General features: G+C 35.4%; 4 protein-coding genes across 4 annotated transcripts; 1 reads left to right on the forward strand and 3 right to left on the reverse strand.

The window, feature by feature from the left end:
• The first annotated feature begins 945 nt into the window (after window positions 1-945).
• Window positions 946-4,907, forward strand: LOC120348050 (26S proteasome regulatory subunit 10B). The gene is made up of 9 exons (XM_039418159.2): window positions 946-1,105; window positions 1,562-1,681; window positions 2,001-2,121; window positions 2,539-2,653; window positions 3,171-3,320; window positions 3,584-3,808; window positions 4,092-4,196; window positions 4,276-4,405; window positions 4,620-4,907. The coding sequence occupies exons 1-9, from the start codon at window positions 988-990 to the stop codon at window positions 4,736-4,738; spliced, it is 1,203 nt and encodes a 400-aa protein (XP_039274093.1). The 5' UTR covers window positions 946-987; the 3' UTR covers window positions 4,739-4,907.
• A 5,017-nt stretch (window positions 4,908-9,924) lies between these two features.
• Window positions 9,925-18,290, reverse strand: LOC120347852 (NBAS subunit of NRZ tethering complex-like). The gene is made up of 2 exons (XM_078117879.1): window positions 18,156-18,290; window positions 9,925-17,777 (listed from the first exon to the last, which is right to left on the reverse strand). Exons 1-2 carry the CDS (start codon window positions 18,253-18,255, stop codon window positions 10,561-10,563), a joined length of 7,317 nt encoding a protein of 2,438 aa, XP_077974005.1. The 5' UTR covers window positions 18,256-18,290; the 3' UTR covers window positions 9,925-10,560.
• Window positions 18,280-20,739, reverse strand: LOC120347686 (glomulin-like). The gene has a single exon (XM_039417749.2). The coding sequence runs from the start codon at window positions 20,737-20,739 to the stop codon at window positions 18,856-18,858; it is 1,884 nt and encodes a 627-aa protein (XP_039273683.2). The 3' UTR covers window positions 18,280-18,855.
• A 90-nt stretch (window positions 20,740-20,829) lies between these two features.
• Window positions 20,830-24,282, reverse strand: LOC120347856 (ragulator complex protein LAMTOR2-like). Its single transcript, XM_078117880.1, has one exon. The coding sequence runs from the start codon at window positions 23,308-23,310 to the stop codon at window positions 22,930-22,932; it is 381 nt and encodes a 126-aa protein (XP_077974006.1). The 5' UTR covers window positions 23,311-24,282; the 3' UTR covers window positions 20,830-22,929.
• Window positions 24,283-24,625: the final 343 nt, after the last annotated feature.

Below are 24,625 nucleotides of genomic sequence, written 5' to 3' on the forward strand. Positions count from 1 at the left end.
GCAATCTCAATGTCTGGTTCTGTCGTACCCGAGCCATACATATAAATTGCGCTAGAGCGCACCTCGCTCACGATTTCCGGGATCAGCTGAAGGGACCTCCTGAAGTATGCGCACCAAGATGGCGCTCAACCTGAACTAAGGTCCTGTACCAGGTTAGTGTTCAGGTTATGCAACATCTTGGTGCGCATACTTCGGGAGCACCAGCTGAAGACTCTACAGATGGTCAGCCAAATACATATAATAACACATTTTTATAGGTTACAAATAGTTTTATGGTTAATAGCAAAATATAAACCACACTAAATCTGGAAACACTCTACTAGAATATAAAGCTGACGATAATACTGATTTTGTATAGTATGAGCAGTTGATGAAAATGAAAGCCCCAAATCAGGATATTCAAAGCGAATTGAATATTCCAACATATTAGAAGTTTATTATGTTCGATATAGTAGATTCTTTGATTTTTGGAACATTTTCAAATATCTGAATTTGCAAATTGTCGATTTTTAGACCTAAATTTGGCATCAACCTAGCAGGGCAAAGCATAGGTTCATCAAATCATAAAAAAAATACGATCAAATATGACGAAGGCAAAGATATACAGAATATTGTAATTTGCAAAATAAAGCTGTTTACAGCTTAGAGTAGATTTCATATTTAAAAATATCCTTCCAGAGCATATTCTGAATTGTTATAGGTATTCGGTTTTGGCCATCAAAATTACGCTACATCGAAGAAGCATCGCCGCAGGTAAGTTGCATCCTCTTTTTGTCTATACCAGAGATTCTCAACAGTGTCTGAGTCGCATCTCAAACTTCAAAGTTATAAAGAGCCGCATAAAAAAAAAGGTTGAAAAGTTGCACCCAAAACGCCCTTTAAATTTGCAGTAACTATAAAACTTGACTCCAACAACGACCTGATATCATGAATAAGACAGACTGTAATTTGCTGAGTAATACGTGCATTGAGTTAGCTTTGTAATTTATGATCCAAGCCGCTACTCTTCAACCAAAAAGAGTTATGGATGCACGGGATCAGATATTGACTGATTACAGGAAAAAATTATTGGAACATAAAGAAATTGATGGGTTACTAAGATCCAGTAAGTAAAGTAACTTGTGTCTGAATTATACGTAACCTTAAAAAACATTTCAATCGATTACCCTGTTACGGTATGGTTTCTGGGTTTGTTTCATTTTAATCTTGTCTGATTGTATTTAATGGTACAGATGACCGAAGAATGTTCAAATGTTGCTGCGTCATTGCTTTGTTGACCAGCTAACTTCAGCATTCTGTCATTTGTGAATAAGCCTGAGATTTCTGCACAGGTTTATTCAGATATTTTTAACCTAATAATCTAATGACAGCCACTACAAATCTGCTGGAATTTGAGAGATTCGTATTTGAATTCCTACTGGTAGACAATTAAAAATTTGATCCTTCAAGTCTTGGTTTGAAGCATGTGACAGTATGTTATATTCTGTAATGTACGGTATTATTGCAAAATATTGCATTGTTACTGTATTATCATCACAAATATTTTTATATGATATAATAGAAAGAGATGAATTAAAGGACAGAACAAAACAATATGACAAATCTGAAAATGACCTAAAGGCTCTGCAAAGTGTTGGACAGATTGTTGGTGAAATTTTGAAGCAGTTAACAGAAGAAAAATGTAAGTATTATAGTTTTTGCTTTACCTGATTACTGAATATTTTACGTAGCCTATAAGTTTGAGTGTATACATTTATGAGGCCTTTTGATAACATTCAACCTGAACAAGGCGCTATACAAGCAGCTTTGTTTATGTAAAGAAGCTACTATTTCTGAAAACCCCAGTCTTTTTAATTTGGCACTGCATACCCAATCGAATCACACCTTGTATGTGTTTGTAGGTTTGTGATCCAATGTCATTAACATGTGATGCTGACCTAATTTCTATTGCTAAAAAATGTTTTTTTCTAATTTTTTCACATGAAATTGTTATTTTCCAGTCATTGTAAAGGCAACAAATGGTCCAAGATATGTTGTTGGGTGCAGGCGACAAGTAGACAAAGCAAAGTTGAAACCAGGGACTAGAGTTGCTCTTGATATGACGACATTGACAATCATGAGGTATTATGGTCGTTTTCAACATAAGTATGCGCGAATGCCAGAAAATTTTTGCATCCATATAGTCCACTTGATTAATATATTTTTTAATTTAATTTTAATTATAAGTTTATGTAAATTTTGCTACTACTTGGATAAGATATACTTAGATATAGATTCAGAATGTTTATCAAGAAGAGGCTTTGCTTGATTTATTTCCACCCCCTGATCGTTTGCGAAACCTTTTTTAGGTTTTGGCCTGATTGATTGCAGTTTTTATTTAGTAGTATTTAATAGAAGTTCCCAATGGTAACGAAATTCATAGGCTGACATTTTTTTTCAACAACCATATTTGGTCTATGTTTCTAATAAAATTATGCCGATGGTTTTGTCCTGTAATTAGTGCTTTTTGATTGTATGATGCGCATGATTTCTTTTTAGATATCTTCCACGTGAGGTTGATCCTTTAGTTTATAACATGTCACATGAAGACCCAGGAGATGTGAAATATTCTGAGATTGGAGGGTTAAATGAACAAATCAGACAATTACGAGAGGTGGGTGATAAACCAATTTTTGTTTTATTCATGTGTCAAAACTCTTAATTGCTCTTTGAGATAAAAAGTACCATTGCATTGGTTACCCGTGTGCTTTTTATGGCTATTATATAATGTTATAATAGGTGCTGAAATATATACAACAGTCAAATTTATATAAGACTATAAGAAAACATCTGATAAAAAATTAAACAAATAAACTTTTTTAGGAACTTTTTTGGTTAGACGAAATGTCACGGAAATACATTTGTGTTACTGTGCAGCAGCCAGCAGGACTTTTGAATTGCATAGTATGATATATTTCTTCCTCCTGCCGCATCCTTGCATTATACGCATACGAATCCACTAGTGCAAAGGCATTGAGGAAGGATGTTAGTCTTGCGTAACCTCTACTGATAATTTTTAGGAACCCTTGCTAATTCAGAAGGAATTATTCAATTAAATTTTGTGTATTCAATTTTCTTAAATTAGTAGCGAGCTCTTTATCATGGTTTTAATGTTTCTGACATTATAATAGGTCATCGAATTGCCTCTTCTTAATCCTGAATTGTTTGTGAGAGTTGGAATTACTCCACCTAAAGGTTGTTTGTTATATGGACCACCAGGAACAGGAAAAACGTTACTTGCGAGAGCCGTTGCCAGTCAACTTGATGCTAACTTTTTGAAGGTTTGTTCTGTGAATTGAGGAAAACGATGAAATTGTAAATTATGGTATAATTCTGTAATAAGGAAAACACGCCCATTTGGTAAAATAATCTGATGGTATGAAACTTGAAATATTTCTGACTACGGTTAGCATGATTTCAAATATTAGTCAACTCAAAGTACATTTGCTTAGCACCGTAAGTCCTGATGTAATATATAATGAAACTCTTCTTTTATCATATAACTATGCAACAATGTTAAAATTAGAAACGTTCTCAAAAATAGGTGGTATCTTCTGCAATTGTTGATAAATACATTGGAGAATCTGCTAGACTCATCCGAGAAATGTTTAATTATGCTCGTGATCACCAACCGTGCATTATTTTCATGGATGAAATTGATGCTATCGGTGGAAGAAGATTTTCTGAAGGAACAAGTGCAGATCGGGAAATTCAACGAACATTGATGGAACTTTTGAATCAGATGGATGGTTTCGATACACTGGGTCAAGTATGTCGCTCATTTAGGTTTACCATAAATGAATAATCTTGAAGAGAGTTGTGAAATACTAATTCTGGTTGAATTTGAGATACTTTCATATTTTCTGAAAGACTTAAATTACACAAAAATTACTATTTTAGTGATGATCCTTGCCTTCATATGATTTACAGTTTGATTTATTAGTACCGTATATATTTTATGTATGTTTTTTAAAGTGAACTTATGTGAAACTGTTATATTAAAAATTTTTATGCCTAAAGTGAAATTGGTTAACAAACTTGTTACATTTAAGGTGAAAATGATTATGGCCACGAATCGACCTGATACTCTTGATCCAGCTTTACTCAGACCAGGAAGATTGGATAGAAAGATTCAAATTGAGCTTCCAAATGAGCAGGTATGCAGAAATGTTCTGGTATATTTATTGCCACCATGCTATATTTACATATTTAATCGCCTTCATCATCATTATTCAGGGAAGAATGGATATTCTGAAAATTCATGCTGCTCCAATAACTAAACATGGTGAACTAGATTATGAGGCTGTTGTTAAGTTATCGGATGGATTCAATGGTGCTGATTTGAGGAATGTTTGCACTGAAGCAGGTATTTGAACTCTAAATTTATTTTCTATTTTACTTTAGTCTTGATACCATTTTATGTTAGCATCATCACTGTCATGTTTAAATTGTAGTGTGCTGCATGTTTAAATGCGACCAGGTATAATAATTCGAGTAGTATAGTGAATATACGTAAGTTTTATTTCAGAAAGCGAGGCTGTAAACATAAAATCTGTTTTCAATCCTCCTCCTATTATTAGGATTATTTGCCATCCGTGCTGAACGGGAGTATGTGATACAAGAAGACTTTATGAAAGCTGTTCGCAAGATTGCTGAAAATAAAAAGTTGGAAACAAAACTTGACTACAAGCCGCTTTGAAAGCTGATCCAAAAATACACAATTGGACAAAGAATATTTATGACGCGCTCCAGCAATGTCATAATAACTATCTGCTTTATTCATACATAAGACATGATGTGGACTCCTATACCCGAGCGTTGCCTACTGCTCAAATGTACATGAAAATAAATTATTTGTCATATCACAAGTTCAAGATTTCAGTAGGTTTGGTTAGGTTAGTCCGTTAAAACTATTGCTTAATGCTCGTCATTCTGATAACAGCTTCTCTTAGAATATCTATTTTGATGCATTATTAGTGTAACCAGCATAAAATGCAAGTTTTGTCATACGTACGTGCCATGACCAAATTTGGTGGAGGATAACTGACCTAGGAGTAGGACGTATATTCACCAAAACCTTATCCAGCATTTTCTCCTGTTTAATTCCTCTATTCCATAGCTGCTTCAAAATCTGATGAAGCATACCTGCTTAGATTCTCGGTTTTGAACACACACTCTTTGTAAATTAACCCTCCAAACTTCTGTTGAACATTATTATCATAAAGACGTCGCCGCGTCTGTGTTACTTTCGCGTGAAATAAAGACTCCCCATAGTCGTAGATGAATGTATCAATACGGTGAATATCCCACTAGTGAGTACTGTTCATGGCGATATCAATCAATCATTTATTTCGGTACTCATAAAATCAAAACAGCACAAAAAGTGGAACAAACAAAATGCAGAGATACCTGGAAGGCGAGCATAACTCAAAATAAAGCTGAAAAACGTAAACGTACGCGCCCGCCCACCAAAATAATAATACAAGCATGCGAAAACGCGATTCAGAATCGGGTAATACTTAAAAAACACATAATTGCTGGAGGGATCTGTGGAGAACCCACACGAAATACTAACAAAATTTAGGTAGATAAATTAAATGTAATAGACTTCTAACGACTTCTTCCGTCTAATTATGCTAATTGAAAGATTCCCAGATTTACCCCACATATCATATATATAAATGAAGTTGATTTTAAATATTTGGATGCAGCAAAATCTGGGTCTGGGATTCTAGATTGTATATATATATATATATACCTAAATAAGTAAATAGCTGTAGGGAACATCTTGCTTTCAAAGACACAAAAAAAGACGATACAAAATCGGCCAATACCTTTTAAATCGATTCAAGATATAATATGCAAACACTTAGAAGAAGAACAAGGCAACACTTTGCACAATCTAGAAAATTCAATAGTTGTCATTTGGTGCAATATTTTTAGTGGAGATACATAATGTTCATGCCCAGTAAAATGCAAAACAATGAAAAAGTCAGCAAACTATGCGGTTCGAAACAATCACGGAATACAGAAATGAACAAGGAAACCGATGCTCTGGAAAACAACTGTTGAAAAACTGATAAAGCAATAATTGCAGCTTTGAATTAAGATTAAAATTCGCCTGTGGAAAATAACATTCAAATCACTGAATGTTCACTTTAGCAGTGAAGGATATTAAAGATTTACGTTCTGATGGCGGACACCAAAACGTCATATGTGTACCAGGTTAGGGTTAGGCCTGTACGACGTTCCGGTGTCCGCCTTTTTGATGCACATACTTCTGGAGCGCCAAAATTTATAATCCCTTGTCATCTTCACAAACCGAGTTTGTTGAACAAAGTGATTATGGTGTAGATTGTAAAATGTAAGTTTGAGGATACATTGGCACAAACTCTGCCGAAAAAAAAACTTCCAAAAATATATGTTTTCCGTTCAGAATGGGTAAAAGCAGAAGGCCGGATCCGGCCCGCGACGCTTCACGGAATTATAGCAGAAAAACAGCTGTTTTGACGGTTATATTCTTTACGTAGCCGAATTCATTGTAAGACACGTGTAGACTAAATTATATTATAAATCCAACAAATATAAAATTCTCAATTACTCGTTTAATGTGCTTATAATTTAATTAAAATTAGAAAAATGGCAACAAACGCAGAAAAGTTGATGCCAAGTGCAAAGGGTTTAAACGCGCCGAAAATATTCAAATTGAATTTTTTTAGATGTAATGCAACGAGGAAATAAATCTATATTCTATTCTCTGCTTGATTTTTATTATAAAAAGTATCATCCGTTCGGTTTTAAACTTTCTAAAAATATGAGCGGCCCGCCAATGACTTGCAACCCTTGATTTTGGCCCGCGAGCGACAAAAGGTTGCCGACCCCTGATCTACAGTGATAGTAGTACGGTAGTAATTACGGTAAACATTCTTCAGTTCAACAGAAACTGAAATATTCTTATATTATACAGGCGAATTGCAACTACCATGTTCTCAACGTACAACTGTGTGAAATACGCTTTAGGCTAGACCGCTAGAGGCTTTTGCCTTTGATGTGGAGTCATTTCTTATTAAAATTTGTAATTCGTTTGCATCATCGGCGAAGAAATCTGAAGCTCGCAGAGACATTTGTAATTTCGTCGATATAGAATATAAAGAGTTATTAAAACATATATATACTACAAGGTGGCTAAATCTACTACCTGCTATTGATCCTTGATGAACTGTTATTTTTTTGGCCAGCGCTGAAATCAACAGTTTTTTTTTGTGAAAAATGTCTTGACATACTGCTACATTTGTTTTGAATTTTGTACATAATGTAATGAATATTTTTCAAGAAGCCATTATTTAAACGGCTCGAATCAAATGCTACTACTGCCACAAAACTGCATGGAATAATGCTGAGTGTTAAGGAAAAGAGCAGCGATGTGAAAACAAGTTTTATGGAAGTAATGATACAAAACTTCTTAAATCTTGTCGAAGTCAACTTCTCTGATAAACAAAAATTTACGCAAGAAGTTGACCAGTTTTTTTCAGTTTGTCATAATAACCCAAATGGTATGATTATGAGCATTCGTTTTTCAATGAAGTAGCCCCACTTGCACTTGAAGATGACATTGAATGGTCAGACTTGTCACTTGTTGGACGCTTGGGCATAAGTCTCGACTGCGATAAATTGTATGAAGAACTGTGTGCCCACAGTTATGAATGCGCTTTGGACCAACAGTAGAAACAAACTAAACTTTAATCTCGTCAAAGCTGTACTGATGATGAAATTGAACTTTCATGTCAAGCAATGAGTTTATTAGCAAAGACAAATATATTCTTGGAGCGGCGAAATCACAAGAAAAATGCAAATTTAAATATATATATACGTGTAAGACTGATTTTTTGTGTTTTATGTTTAATAAATAAATCTACTTAGCACAAATTGTACATTTTCCCTGTTTTAGTTTTTTTTTGCATTTATGCCTCAAAGATTCAACACTTCATAAGTGTCTTTGATTATGATAAAATTATTTAGAGGCTTGGAGTTTCGCACGATCATCACACTTTGACGCGCAGCGCGCACTGTTGCTTTTGATGTTTTTTATGTTTCACAAGCTTCTGTTGCATCAATTTTCAAATTCTAGATAGTAAGGTGCCCTGGAACGGTTTAACACTAAGTTGGCAACCCGAAGTCCTCAGTAGTTCGATCAAAACCAGGTTTAAGAAACACTGTTCTATGTCATGGCGGTATTCCTAAATTTGTGGAATGTTTTCTTGTTTATCCCGTGGGCAATATTATATGCCAGAGGATTGCTGGCCGTAGGGCTGTTCACGTAACGGCTGGTCGGTTACGGCTAGGAATGGGCAATGTAGAATAATTTACTATTCTAGAATACCGGATCGTATTCTATTTTTATTGGTATTCAAATCTGGGAATTCTCACGCCATATTTATGGATTACGATTTAGAAAAGCAAAATTGTGAATGTACTACTACCTTTGTATTCAATTGAATATACCCTGAGAACTGGATTTTATTTGTTACCAAACAGGACAATGAAATATAAAAATTTTAACAAACTCCTTTTTGCTTTAAATTGTTCAAAATTTATGTGATCCCTAAATACTTACTGTAGCCTATTTGTTAAAACAAATACCGCATCACACTCTTCATTACAAAATTGTGGAATACAAAAATTAGGTGCTGTGAAAAAGCATTAAATTAATATTAATGATATTAATGTGAGAGCGCCTAAAACAGGCCAGGCCGGGGCCACTGCAATTTGTGCGGCAGGGCGCGTTAATTAATAATGTAAAATAAATTTAACGGCTATCAATTATAATCAAATATGTCAGCATGTTATTTTCTGCAAGCAATACTCGTAAAATAACAATTAAAATCAAATTCTTTCCTATCGCAAAATTTTAATTTTCAGTTTTCATATATCTACCCAGATACGCTTCGCATGGTGTCCATCAATAGTATGGCAACTTTTTTAATTTATCGTCGTAACTTTTTTGAATATCGCCCGACCAAACGTGTGTCGAGCTTGGACCATAGGAACGGCGACTTGATGCGCAAAAAAATGTAACAAAACGCCTTGTTTTGCGATAAAACTTTGTATTTTCGGAAACGGTGAAAAATAAAATATGATCTGAATTTACCGCGAATAATGTTTTAACAACTTACGTCTGGTACACGTCATTTACGGAAGAACTCGAAGGCCCCGAAAAGTCATTTAATTCGAAATAAAGAATGTTTCACGTATTCCAAAAATTTAAGATTGTTGCAATCAGGTAATCGGAAAATCGTCAGTCTGCACCAATAATAACTATTATTATATATAAGCGAACTAGATAGTAAAATTGTGAAACGTAAATATGGTGCAAAAACGCCATCTTCGCGTTCTGAATATGCAAGTTGGGATTACGGTGTTTGATGGCCACAAGTATAATCAAATGAGAGCAATATTGTCGCGAGAGAATACGTACGCTCATCACTGATAAATAAACGAGAAATCCGAAATACAAAAATAGACGTTTGGCGCCGAATAGGCAGAACCGAATTGTGTTCTTTATTGCCCATCCTCAGTTACGACTTCCTCTAACATCACCTTTCCTCTCCCCCATATGTACATCCTAACGACTCTAGGTTGTCTACATCAAGAGCCCACAAGACTCTTGCAGTGTTCTGTACAATGTGGCGCCTGAAATGAGTTTTCAGACTACCTTACAACATATCACTCTCATTAACAAGTCAACATTAAAGATATTGTGACAACTGTTTAAAATCACCATAAGATGGGATGTAATGAATGAGATTAACTTCCAAGTTCCTGATCAATAGTGCCTCTTCAAGGGATCATTTTCGAATAACATAAGCGAGCTAATATAATACAGACTAATGGAATAACCATTTTATTAAAATTCAAGTACAACATTGCACGGAAAAATAGATGAACTAAAACATGAACCTATATCTATCAGTATACCATTCTTGGCCATGTATAAATTATTTCAGAATTCATTGAATAAACTACATGATTAAAACAAGCAAGCACCATTAAACTACATCTCGCTTTTAAGAAAAAATACACTAGTGACATATCTTGCAAAATGGAACATTATGTATGCAATTCCTATATGCTATGTTAACAATATTTATAAACCATTATGGCATGAGACAAAACCTATAAGCCGCATATATTTGAAAAGCTGGTAAAATATTTATCATATGGGATTGTGAATTCAAAAAATAGGTTCCTTTTGTTATCAATCCACTAAAACAGGTTCCCTCAGTTCAGTAAATGTATGTAAGTTACATTGACATGACACGCTTTACATGAATCTAATATAGAAACATTAATTGATTCCGCAAATTTATAAGACACTCCGAAAATGGGGTACATGCGAACCCCTAGATCCCCAATCTGATTCAGTGTTACATTTTTGAAAAAGGCCAAGTTGATATCAAATATTTAAGAGATGCCCACAACCAAAAATTGCCTCTTTATCCTACTCATATCTATAAACACCATTCAAGATTCCAGCCACCTCCTCAATGATGACAGCGCATTTCCGAATGTTCTGAGACCAGGATGTGTTCCTCTAAAATTAAGCAACAATGTTCCTGCTTCAGCAATATTTTCCTGATCTTGAAGCTGACGTGCCAACTGGTTTACATGCCGTTTTGCATCAGTACAATCACCAGATAGAAGATACTCTGATATTCTTGCATAGTAGAGAGTCCCAACAGTTTCAGCAGCAATAGAATTTTCGAGCATCAATCGAACTAATTCTTCGTCACATTGACTGGGTCCCATACATTTGACTGACTTTATCGCGTTAATGAGCTGGTCACGCATTGCAGGTATGTTTGTCAAAAGAGCAAGCTTGATTGCAAAGAAAGAGAGTTTAGCCTGCATTAATTTCTTAAAAATATCATTTATAGAGCTTTCCGTTAGCATTTCTTTGTTCCTTCTTATTATTTCGATGATTTCTTTTCCTCCATCTTGACCAAAGTCTGCAAGATTAATAAGCAATAACTGCCAACTATCAGCTAGCATTTTCGAAGTTGAAAACTGAGGCCATATGTTGAGAAGTGTGATCAGATGCTTTAATTTCATAATGTCAAGTTGATCGGAAATTAGAAGATTTTGAAACAAAGCAAAACGTTTGTTATCATCTGTGATAATACTGATGAATTCTTCATCACCTGCTAATAAATTATCACATGTTTGCATACCCCAACCATCTCGAACAATTGCTCTTGATCTATGTAAAAGGAGAAGGTTTGCTTCAGAGTCTGCCAACTCAAATTGATCTTCTAAAAGTTGTAAAATATCAACTCGTATCTTCACTTCCACACTGACATCACTACAGAATGGACGCAGCAAATCTATAACTTGACTGGATGTAAACACACTTCCATTCTCTTTCACATGATCACCAATCGTGATGACAATAGAAGAAATCTTATCAAATACTAAATTGCTGTCATCTGATGATGTAAAATCTTTTATAAGATCATCAACACATTTTCGCAAAACATTTGCTGGTGACCATTTGTTACCGGGAACAACGGCAAGAAAACCTTGCAAAAATGTTGGAGAACAGCCATCACAGAGCATAGTTGCTGCAACATCTAATATTACCTCAGGCCGAGACTGAGATTTATCATAAAGCCATAAATAATGTTTCATTTTTTCATCCGTTTTTGATCTTTTCACCAAATCTGAAATGAATGTAGTTGAGTAGCTATCTAAATGCTTAGACATTTGCAGAAATACTGGCAATACTGTATGAAAACTTTGTCCATTTTGTAAAATTCCTTCGTCCAGTTGATTTTTCCGTTCTTTTGTGCCTTGTATTTTACAAAGTTTAATTCCCTTTTTCATAATTTCTTGTCGAGTCTTTTGCGGCAACAGTTCGGAAAAATCTGATGTTGAGAACATTTGTTGAAAAAACGACAGAAGATCATTGGGATAACACATACGTAAAAACGAGTTACATGAATCATACCGCATGCTCCAATTAATATCTTTTCCCAATGATTCAGCTGATGATTCTGCCCACATCAAGTTTCTTGCTACTAAGAGATAAAGTGAACTTGCGCTCATCTTAAACGACGAATAAGGTATAGTTGGCATCATCTTAGCAAACATGGGTATATTATCTGCATTTAATATAGGACAAAGAATATTAAGAATAGTTTGGTGGGTCGATGTTTTTTCATCACTGACTATCACCTTGTAGTCCAAACTTGGTGCAACACTTTTGATTTTCCGCAACATCTTGATATGATCAGCAGGTGAGATTTTACATAAATTATGACTTGATACAAATTGTTCCTGCATTGATGCACATTCATTCAACAAGCTATAATATAGAATAAGTCTGTCATGATCTTTGCCACTTATGAAAGGATATGTATACTTATCCATTCTGTCAAAAAATTCACTCGGACGAGTTACCAGTTCAGGAACCATGTTAAGGTTTTTAATACGTTCATGTAGATCTTGACAATTCAGTTCTTCTTGGCAATCAGAGAACAAGTATTCCAAATGTGTAACCAATACCAACCAAAGATCTGTACCGGAACGATGTGCAAGTGAAACAGCTAGTTTGTATTGTTCTTCATCAGACGTCATGGCAAGACCTAAGATTGTTTCTTGTTTGTAATCATTATCTTTAGTAAACCGACCAAGATCGATGCCCCGTCCCAGTTGTTGAAGTTTTTCACCTTGTGAAAAGTCATACAATTGTTCTCGAAGCTGGATTAGGTAAGAAGACACAAGTTTTGCTTTATGATCTCCTTTGTAATCAGAAGATTCTGCTATATCTAGTGCATGTTTGATCAGTTTCAATGGAGGAACATTATATAAAACTGATTTAGAATCTAATAAATGATCTTCTGAATCGAGGCCTAACAGTAGCAATGAAAAATAATACAATGCCATTTGTATTGACAATGCTGATATTGGAAACATTTGCATACAAGAAAATGCATTTTCTGGATTTGGAAATGCGAGGAGATATCCAATACCAAGTGCAAAATCATATGGTAGAACTTCCTTGACCATATTTTCGAGCACTATTACTTCATCATCAATATTTGAGCCGAGTTGTTCATGCATCTGCTGTGATAGCTGTAAAATACGAAGCTTGGCTTGATACATAGAAACAGGCGTAGGAATGAAATAACTTCCCTTGTTAATCAGCAGGCCATGCTTTGTTACGGAGTTTTCAATAATACCTGAATAAAAATCTGAACAACCTTGTAATTCCAGATCCTCATTCAATAACTCTTTTTCAGGTTCTAATTCCATAACTTGATCATCTGGTATGGGAATAATAGAAAGAGTTTGATCTATTGTATTTTTCCACCAATCAGTATTACCGACATTTGACAAAACGGCTTTTGTTGTGCTGGAAGTAGCAGATAGCATTGTGCCAGTAGCAGATAACATTACTTTTGTTCCTTTTGCAGTTGATTCCAACATTTTTGTTGGCGACAAAAAATCAGATGTAGATGAAACAAATTTATTGAGTGGGTTAGAATCTTCTGAGAGTATCTCAAATGATTTAGGGAGAGTGGGTGACTCTTCTTCCATCACATGCTCATCCACATCTTCAGGATTAGAAACCAACTCAGTATTTTGTGTCTTATGTTTGCTGATAACATTTTGAAGTATTTGTGAGTCCAAAACACACATCTGCTCCATTACTTTTACCAGTTTTGATTCATCACAAAAGCAGACTACAAAGGCCAATATGTCTCTCTTGGCAATTATATCTTCGAAATCACTTTCACAAGCCAATCTAAAACAAACCTCCCATGCCTGCGTGTAGGACATGCCTATCAATTCTTGACAAAGGCAATATGCTGTTTGCAAATCATTACAATTAAGTGCTTTGTCAATGATCATGTTCAAAATCCGTCCCTTTCTTTCTTCTTTGTTTAAACCACAAACTCTAAAAAGCATTCCTAAACGAAGCAGTGGCTCTGTCTTTCGGTACGCATCATTGTCCATGTCTATTGCTTTTTTGATGAGAGATAAACGATCTTCCGTTAACCTCACTTGTAGAGGCAACTTGTCAACCCCAAATCTTTGCAAAAGCACAACACCCTCTATCATGTCAAGTTTTTCGTGTATCAATGGAGGTCTGTCTGTAATCAACAACAGACATTCTCTTGCTAAACTAAGCATATTATCCTCGCTGTGAGGAGATGACGCATCAAAATATTCTTGGGATGATTTAACAACGAGAGCAACTGAACTTTCATACGAGAGTTTTTGCTGTGCTGGATAAAGCCGTTTTCTGCTTGCTTCACGTTCTTCATCTGCGGTACGCATCATACGCTCACCTGCTATTCTGAAGTTGGCAATACTTCCCGATGTTAGAAGACTTTCCACAAAAACTTCAAGGCAAACTGCAGCTTCAAGATCACAAGTTTTTGAAAAAATTTGATTCCGAAGTTGCAACATATCTTTCAGCAAATTGTTCCATCCATTGCTACCCAGAGGTGGCTCTTGTGCACCAGCAGTTCTACTTAAGCGAGTAAGAAGTCTTTCAACTTTCATTCTGTCATTTTCCACTTCTTTAACATCGAAAGGTGAAACTTTCACATTATATCCTGCTAATATTGAGCAGGTGTAAATGTGATTTTCTAACGAAGATATGTCTTCAATCAGATGACCGGCCATATTGTTCATAACTAATCTATCTAGCTTTGCCAAGGATGCATGGATTTTTTTCACATAATCCAGCTGTGCTTTACCACAGAGATAAACAGACTCAAGAGCTAACTTTATTAACATTTCCAAACTTGCAATTACTGGAGGCATTGACTTATCCTGCAAGAAACTTGTGAATATCTGACAAGGAAATGTTAGATCATCTTCCGCCATTTCCGTAACATATTTATAAAATATTATGGAGGCAGACTCAACATCATTGGTTGATTTTAAAAATGGTATAGCCCATCTGTGAAAGTTTTTACCATACATTTCTTTTGACGAGTTATCCATTAACATTTTCAGTTGTTCTAACTTGCTTTTTCTTTGAAGTTGAACAAAAGTCAAACCTGGATCATAGTTACATTCATAGACCAGCATTTCCAACGTTTTAAAATCTCTTGTCAAGTCTTGAAGACCTTCAACGTAGTTCTCTGCCCCAATGCTTAAGATATCCAATGCTCCTTCAATGTCTCTAGCGTCAGTATCCATTTGCACAGCCTGTTGTAAATACCATTCTTTGACCAACTCTGCAGAAAGTGAAGTGACTCGAAAAGTTTTAAGATGTTTGTTTTCTTCATAAAAGTCATATGCTGGATCCACTGGTTGTGTCAGCAACGTCAATTTATGTTGATATTCCTCTTTTTCACACCAATCTTCAGGATCACGATGCTTCACTTCAGGCCATTGACCGACTTCTCCCTCCTCATCAACGTAAGGCAACAAGCTTTTATATTCTGTAGGAGAAAGTGTCTTTGGAAAATTTGACAAAATAGGAAGACGATGTTCTCGTAATTCATCTCCATGAAATGTTAGCAATATATCAACTGATTTCCAATCGCATGAACGAGCATATTCTAAAGCAGAAGTTAACATGTCCTGTTGTCTAAAGATTGCAAATCTTTCCCTGTTGTAACGTTCTCTTGCTGCATCGTAGCCGCCCAGTAGACTTTCATATGTAGAAAGTCTGTCAAAGTATTTCAGAATCTTTTTTCTTGTTCTAATAGTTTCTTTTTGTTCAAGTGATAAATTATCAAAATCAAAATTTTTCGACCATTTTTTAACAAATTTTTCTCTTTGTCGTATTTCTTGTTGTCGTTGTTCCTCAACATCAAATCCTTCATATTCTTCATAATCTGATTCCGAATCTGAGGAAGTTGATGATGATTTAGATTCAGTGTGTTTCACCTCTCCAATTTTATCAATATCTGTAACTGTCAGTGCAAACTTTAAAAGCTCTCTAGCAGCATCTAGTTCGTCAGGTACTCTTTCACAACACTCGTGCATGACCCATGATCGTTTTGTGACTTTGCTTAAATAGTCCTGAATAGATGCAACTGAAACAGGTGATTTTCTCCATTGCCTTTGGAACACTTTGTCACTATCTAAGTTATATCTACGTGCCAGAGCTAGTGCTTCACCATATTCTTCATCATCCAATTTTTTTTCAAAAAGTTTCTCAGGTGTTGTTTTTGTCAAAGTTAACAGTCTATATGACTTTGTAACAAGTTTGGGCCGCTTTCTTGGAGGTCTAAAATATTCAATTTCAGTTAAATCATACATGGTTGATTTAGTGTAGTTTTTCAAACGGCCTGCTATACCTGGATGATCTTCTTTGTCACTGTCATCCAAAAATGGGTCATATTCCTCATCTTCCTCCTTTTGTGCTTCTTCTACCGAATCCATACGTTGTCGCTTCAATGTTTTAACTTGAGGTTGGCATTCTAACGCAAGGAAACCCTCATCTCTGCAGAATGATATTCTCGGAGCTGGCTCCAACCACTCGCATTGTTCACCAAAAAGGTTATCAAGAGACAAACCAGAAACACGTACAACTGTCAATGAACCAGAACAACGTGCTAAAATAACACTGGAGTCGTTCCACCACTGACAGTCAATAATGTTTTGTAATAAAGGATATTCCTTGAACTTTTTAGCAGAATTTATAGATTTCACAGCATCCGGATCCAGGCTATCAAAAAATGGTTGATCTTCTTTGTTCCAACATCTTTTGTGTCTGAGAGAAGGGATATCCCAGATGGAAAGACTACCGGATATTTGAATTGTAGCCAGAAATTTACAACATGGTGATAATGACATCGTATATATTCCATCAAAAAACTGTTTTCGCAATTTTTTACCCAAACCTACTGGAACAGTGGACAGCCTCCTCAGAAAACTCTGATTTCGTTTAGCATCATCAACATCTGAAAAAACATTCAGAGCTTTGAGAAAAGGTTCTTCTGACAGAAGCCGCCATGCTGTTAATCCAATCCTAGTCGCTCTCGGTACATCATCATCGCTCGTGGCATAACCAGCACATCCACCAACAATAATCATACTGTGGTCCTGATTATAAAGAACACCACTCACTCCATTAGAATAACTAGGTGAAAAATCAAATTCATACGTCATTTGATAACCTCTTTCATAAATGCTGTTTATTTCAAGACAAGTCGCCATTCCACTGTAAGACACGACCAATAAATGCAAACTGTCATCTTTATGTTTGTGTGTCACTTCATGTCCAATGAAAGTCAAACTACAAATGGCTGAACTATAATCATAAGCTTTTTTGTCATCATTCATGTGACCTTGATAAGTGAGTAAAAGTATTCCTTTGAGGTCACACACATAAACGGTACCATCGCTGTCAGAAAAAGCAATTGTTGTAGAATGTAGACTCCAAGAAATTTTTCGCCATTGAGGAAAAAGGTCTTTTGTAAAATTGCAACGCCCGACTAGCACACTGTAGTCATCTTTGGATGAGAGAACTTCCAAACATCCATCTTGCAATACTGCAATAAAATTACCATCAGGTGATCTAGCAAACATCCATGATTCTTGGCTGTTTATTAACTTGATCAAGTCTGGTGGCAAAATACATGATGCTCCTGATCTTACTGGAATACCAACAGCCCGGACAGTTGCCCATGTCCACCTTGATATTGAAGACTGAATCCGTTTGGCATTGTTGTAAATGACATTTGATTGAATTTCATCTTGTTGTGAACCTCCTGGAATATTATAAATTTTTATAATTACAAACATATTCAAGCAGCCAAATACAATTACGATTAATGACTGGTTTTAAAATTAAAATCGATTTTCACAGAATTAAAAAAAAATCTCTATAAACTGAAATATTACCACTGAGTTGTGGTCTTGTGGAGTCTGAAAATTCGCATTAAACTGCAAGCTGACTTAGGCTACTGAATAAAATATTGGGTCTGTCTGTTTGAAAATATATTTTCAACTTTAATATTAATAAAAGCTGTCAAATTCAGAGAATACACAGCTTCGTCATCGCCATGTATCAAATATGCTCACTTGCATAAAACTTTTTTTATATATGGATTTTTTTTTATATATGGACCAAGCAATAAATATCTCACCGACAACTTCCTTTTGTTCGGGCCATTCCACTTGATATGACAAGTCATATAATATTGCATCTTCTTCCAATGAATTGTCAGCTTGATTGCTAATATTCATTATATTTATGTATATAAATATATACTAAAAATAAGAATAATATATAAAACTGATCTTAACAAGAAATAAACTCAATAATTCATGGATGCATAATAAATTTGCATGTTACAAATTTCAAGTTATCTCCCGAAAGATATGTTATTAAACATTCAAAAAATAATTGAAGCATTTTTTTCGAAAAGGCTGACTCTCTATAGCTAACTTCTGGTAATTTAAATTGCACAACAGACTTTGAAAACAGATTGGGGAGTGACAAAAATGAAAAACAAAGTCATTAATTTTTATTCAAATTAGGAACTACGAGATAAATAGGTACTCCCAAAGTATGTGAACCAAGATGGAGGACACCGGAACGTAGTATGTGTACCAGGTTAGGCCATAATTTCAGGTACAAATACTACGAGTCACTTGGCTAGTCTCCGAACTCGTAATAGAACTAAAATAAGGAAAATTGGAATACAATTAGGGCCTAACCTTAACGTGGTACACATACTATGTTCAGAGTATTTTGGTTCACATACTTCGGGAGTTCGAATAAATAATACAAGCATATAGAGCTACAGCCGTTTTATTCAATATATGTTTCATTAATTGAATAAATCATAGCTTGTTTTGAGTATGCTTTTCACATCCACTATTGTGTTTTGTGTATGAAACATCTATCAACTCAATTACCCTAATTGTAACAATTTCAATCATATCAAAAGTATGCAATGCTGCCTCAAGTGTTCGCTTTTGCTCCTTGTATGGTAAAGTAGGTAATGGGGTTCCATTAACAAGAAATTCAGTTTTATTATCATCAGGACGTTTAGAACTCCGATCATACTTCTTTAGTTCATTTTCATAATGAGCTCGAGATAGGTCAATAGCATTCCTCAAAGGTTTTAGAAACTCTGTATCTAATTTATCCAAATGATCAAGTATTCCTGTTTTGTTCGTCTTATCTCTGATAAGAAGGAAACGAAACAAATTCAATGCAGGCATGAGTCTGTCACAGTCTTCAAGTAAATCAGTCTCTGTTCCTTGAGGTAATAAAAATATCAGCTCTCCTAGAGTAGACATTTTATGAGCTTCACAAAAAATTAAAGAATTTTTCGGGGAAATTTCTTGTAAAATTTCATTGAAACGGTCTTTTAAGTAACCAATCAAGACTCCTTGCACACCATTGTGATCTGTTGTTCTGAGCAGATGAACTAAAATTGAATATTTATCCTCCCAACGAAATAAATTCAGTAGTTTAGTCACATGTTGTATAGCAGTTGAACGGATAGTTTTCGAAGGTAGCATAACAGCAATGCTAATGAGATTTTTAAAAACATCAAGGATGGGATTTAGTGATTGACTACGACCTTGAAAGCTTCCATAAGACATCTTTATATTATAGACAACTTCGCCACATGAGATTGAGCTATCACTTGTTTGATTCAAAATGAATGAAAGAGTTTCTAAACCTTTCCATGCCACACACTGGTTTTCACAAGAAAGTAGAGTGTTTAGTGATATGCATGTAAATACCAGAAGACATTGACTCGAATAAACTTTAGGAAATTGATCATAAAGCAAACCTCTACACAGCAATAAAAAAACATAACATGCTCTCGCTCGATCGACTTGTTTTACAATTTCAAATTTAGCTTCCATTGACCGCTCCTCAGCTGGTTGTAACTTGTACCAATTCACAATATGCCACAGAACATTTGGTGAGTGAAAATGTGTTATTTTAAGCATAACGTCACAGCATATTTTTGAAGTCCCCGGAAAAATTACATTTTCTCTTATCGAGTCATTTTCTTTATCTGGTAAGGGCTCATCTAAGTCAACTTGTCCCAGCATTATGAGCAAATTGCATAAAAACTGAAACATATAACTTTCAAATTGAAGAATATTTGAAGATATCTGGTTGTTTTTAGAGTATATTTCTCTCACCACTGGGTTTAATAAATCAATATATTTAGAAATAAAACTTTCAATTTTCTGAGCTTCGAATTTTTTTGTTCGTTTTAATGTGGGATCAAAATCTTCATACTTAGGAATATTTAGACTTTCAAGATAATATGATAAAGTTGAAAATGTAGTTTCAAGGACAGTGATACACGCATCGATGTCATTTAAAGCAAGCTTCTCAAGAACATTTGATAATGCAGGCATGAGAAGTTCAACATACATCGACTCAATACTCGGGTCAAATTGTTCCAATATACCCAGATAAACATCTTTCGGTACTGCGAATCCAGCAATTTTCTCCAAACATTTCTCATATGTCTTCAGATTTTCAGAAATGGCATTTTCTCTGAGAAAACTTATAGTGGAACCGATCAATTCCCAAGCAACAGGTCGGATAACAGTTTCTGCTTCTTTGTTTTCGTTGATATAATCCCACAATTTTTCAGGATTCCCAAGAGCTCCTTGAAATTTAGTCTGGAAACTGTTACTATTTTCCACATCCTCTCCATCATGGACATGAGTTAATTGAGAACTAGACATAGTGAATGCGACTTTGTTTAAGTTTAAATTGAACAGTTATGTAGGCTACCCTACAAAAAGTTATTCCACAGATCTAATCAGAAGCAATCATCTAGAAAAATTGATGCAAAATATTAAAGTTCAGAATGAAAATGGCAAACAAAACCAGATATATCATCAGTATTATTAAGCTATCACAATATGGAAATTTAGGGTATACGTAATCATTGAAAGAAAATAATCAGTAATGGATAGGTCAGGAATAACAACAAGTTTATTCTTTCCCAATTAAAGGAAACAAATCCTTGACACTGCAAGTCCGCAGCTACCATTACATATTTTGGGTCTCGTGTAGCACAGCAATTTTTGCACAATCCTAACCCCCACCTGACTACGCCATCTAAAAATTGCGTCACTACGACGTCACAAACACGTCATAGAGCTTGTCAAAGTATACCTACAATCGCCCCAAATAGCATCTGCGCCGACGATAAACAACTCACTAACAGCAGCGATCTCTCTCGTATCAGGATCGCTGCGCCGACAAAACGAGAGAAATAGCTGTTCCATTTTGGGTGAACGTTTGCGTGTCTTGGATGACAGTGCATATAGTTTGAAGGCCCTTATTATGTCACTGTGATGGTGTAGTGACGTGATTTTTGGATGACCCCGTCAGGTGGGGGTTAGGATTGACATATGCACAAATTGTTATGCTTCACCCACTAGAAGTACTTTGGGTACGAAACTACACTAGACCCCATATTTTTTCTTGTATAATTAAACCTTGCGGGTATCTTTGCATCAACAAGTAGTGAATTTATCATACAGCAGGCCACATAGATGTGTCGTGACCATGAGACCCCTAATTAAATATCCAAATAAATGTAACATAAAATCATGATGACCAGAGTATAGATTCAGTATAGAAAAAATAGCTACTTTAGCAATTCATTTCACAGATTAGGATATCTGTGTTCATAAATTTAAAAGTAATTCTTGTAATAAAATGTTTATACCGGTAATTAAAACATTTTATTAATTATTATCTTTTGAATGAAACGCTTCATGTAGAATGACTATTTCAATCAATAATAGAACAATATTTAACCTTTTATAACAATATCAATAATGAGCATTCTCTATTACTATCAAGCAAGTGTAAATCTGACTAAATAATTGTTTTTACCAGATAATTACATTTGTTCATAGTTATTCATGAGAAAATGTTGAACAGAAATATATATAAAAAAAAGAGAATTGCACATTGCAGAATTGAACACATCAAATGAAAATTGTGGCAAAGAAAAAATATTATTGAGTCATGCATACTGACATAAAGGCCTACACTTTGCTCATACCCTATCTCATATTATCAACAGAATTTTACGTCGAAATATTTTGAACGCAGTGAGTAGGGAGAGTAACTATAGAATGCCAAAAGTTTTAAAGAATATTGTCCTAAACTTTGTAAAATTTTCTGATATTTGACACCTCACTGTAACAGCACATAGAAATGTATTTCAGATGTAACCAAATTGTCTGATGTCTCAGCAGGGCTGGAGAGTCTGAGTCATGAAATTTTATAGAAGGCTGGAGTAGGAGTTATCAGTTAAAGGGTTTATAAAGAGCGAGTAGGGAGAGTGGCTGAAGAGAGAGAGAATGCTAAATGTTTTAAAAAATATTGTTATAAACATTGGAAAATTTTCTGATATCTGACACTTCACTGTTACAGCACATAGAAATGTACTTCAAAATTTCAAACCAGATGTCTCAGCAGGGCTGGAGAGCCAGAGTTGTGAAAAATTTTAGTGGCTCCATCTTATAACCATTTGGTTATTATTTTACATATATAATTTTCTAATGCTCCCTATAAATAATTTTCAAGTTAAATTTGTATAATTAAAAGTTCAAGGTTCCACCTAAAAATTTGAAATCATTATACAGTTATATTAATTTAGCGGACCCCTTCTGTGAAACTGCATTTAGGCTGTTTTATGGTAGGCCAAGTAGCTATATCAAAAACCTAATGACAATCGATCCTAGCTCACGGTAAATAAATGAAGGAATCAAATAAGGAATAAAACTTGTATCCCTACATTTCACAGAAAAAATACAATTAAAACTGTTCTGTTCATTTCGCAGACATAGAAAATAGTTGTTAGAATGTTATTAATAAATACTTGCAGATAACTGGATAATGTCTGTACATCATTATGTAACTAACGCAAGGTTTTTGAGAGGTTCACTCAAATATTTTGTCAATGCATCAGCTTTTGCTTTCAACATTCCCACATTGACAGATTTTTCTGCAAAAAGACACAAAATCAAACTTGCAACTCTCGTCATGACAACTCGACCATCATCGCAGTCCAAAAGCATAAATTGTAGATTTTCATTACTAAGTGCATTACTTCCACTTTTCTCATATGCAGACCAAATGCTACTCGTAATGGCAGCTTTCACATTAACATTTGTATCTCCATATCCAGAAAATGCGACTAAGGATCCTTCATTGTTAACAAGAAGTGTGCTTTGTACTCCCCCAGTGTTTGCTTGACTCAAAACTTGAGTTAAATCTTGAGGATTCAACATATTACAGTATTAATGTATTAAATTTATTTGGTTGTCCTAACTCTGAACTCAGAAAATACCCACATCAGTTGAGACTGTGAGAGATGAACAAGCTTTTTCACTGTTCTAAGCATATGGAAAAGCCCATGACCTACACATTGTTATATTTTCTGATTTTATTTTCATTTGCGTAAAAAATTGCCACCCTATCTCTATCTCGAACTCGCGATGTCAATCAACGAATATAAAGAAAATGGACATGGCGAGTTGGCTCTCTTTCTCTCGAGCTCGCCATGTTGATCAACGAATATAAAGAAAATAGACATGGCGAGTTGACTCTCTCAAGCTCGCGATGTCGATCAACAAATACTGAAATATAAAGAAAATAGACATGGCGAGTTGACTGTCTCTCAGAGCACTATTAGACTATTGAAGTTTTAAGTAAAACAGCCCGAATCAGGTTCAAATCCCACATGAGAATGGACGGATGGTCATGTCAGCATGTGCGAGAAAATTGCTGGACTCCTCGCAGCCATAAGCCATAAGGTGGTTCACAAACCACTGATCGGTTACAGCTTCCTCCACCAGCTGACCAGCAAGTCCATGCTTCCGAAAACAAATAACTATTGTAACTAATCCTATACCTTGATACCCGACATGGAATAGCCTAGTACTGTAGTACGGTAACCGGATGAGAGGCCGTAAATCCTACAGTACGGTATCCTATCGATTACCCTTCGTGGGATCGCAGGTTCGAATCCCATGCGGGGATGATCATGTGCGAGAGGATTGCTGGACTCCTCGCCGCCGTAGGGTGGTTCACGTAACCGCTGGTCGGTTACCGGTACCGTACGGCTTCCTCCACCATCAAGTCCATGCTTCCAAAAACAAATAACTGGCTAACTAATCCCATACCGTATGCCCACAACTGAACGAACGCTCTTCTTGTAATGGGAGATGGAAAGGTGGCTGTTTCATTTACAACTTCAATAGCGAGGATAAACCTTTCCATCTCCCATTACAAGAAGAGCCTTTGTGCAGTTGCGATTGTACACTGTTGATTTAGTGCTCACACAATCAATTAATATAGTGATATATTTAGCATGCTTAGATGAAAATGATAAGTTGAGACATCTTTCTAACCAAACACATTTAATTTAATATATTTATCCTCGCTATTGAAGTTGTAAGTGAAACCACCTTTCCATCTCCCATTGCAAGAAGAGCCTTCGTGCAGTTGCAGGCATGCCGCATACCCGTTAACCCCGCGAGTGGTCCATGGCGAGTTAGCCTCCACCCCTCGATAACCAGCTTTGGTTCCCCGCGACTTCCCTTC

Source organism: Styela clava, chromosome 11, assembly GCF_964204865.1.
Source record: "Styela clava chromosome 11, kaStyClav1.hap1.2, whole genome shotgun sequence".
In the NCBI taxonomy this organism is placed as follows: Eukaryota; Metazoa; Chordata; class Ascidiacea; order Stolidobranchia; family Styelidae; genus Styela; species Styela clava.

Coding starts and splice junctions, on each gene's coding strand:
- LOC120347856 (XM_078117880.1), bottom strand. CDS start 23,310: ATGTTGAATCCTCAAGATTTAACTCAAGTTTTGAGTCAAGCAAACACT.
- LOC120347852 (XM_078117879.1), bottom strand. CDS start 18,255: ATGAATATTAGCAATCAAGCTGACAATTCATTGGAAGAAGATGCAATA. Junction 17,778..18,155: donor CGAACAAAAGGAAGTTGTCG/GTGAGATATTTA, acceptor ATAATATTCCAG/GAGGTTCACAACAAGATGAA.
- LOC120347686 (XM_039417749.2), bottom strand. CDS start 20,739: ATGTCTAGTTCTCAATTAACTCATGTCCATGATGGAGAGGATGTGGAA.
- LOC120348050 (XM_039418159.2), top strand. CDS start 988: ATGATCCAAGCCGCTACTCTTCAACCAAAAAGAGTTATGGATGCACGG. Junction 1,682..2,000: donor GCAGTTAACAGAAGAAAAAT/GTAAGTATTATA, acceptor GTTATTTTCCAG/TCATTGTAAAGGCAACAAAT. Junction 3,321..3,583: donor TTGATGCTAACTTTTTGAAG/GTTTGTTCTGTG, acceptor TCTCAAAAATAG/GTGGTATCTTCTGCAATTGT.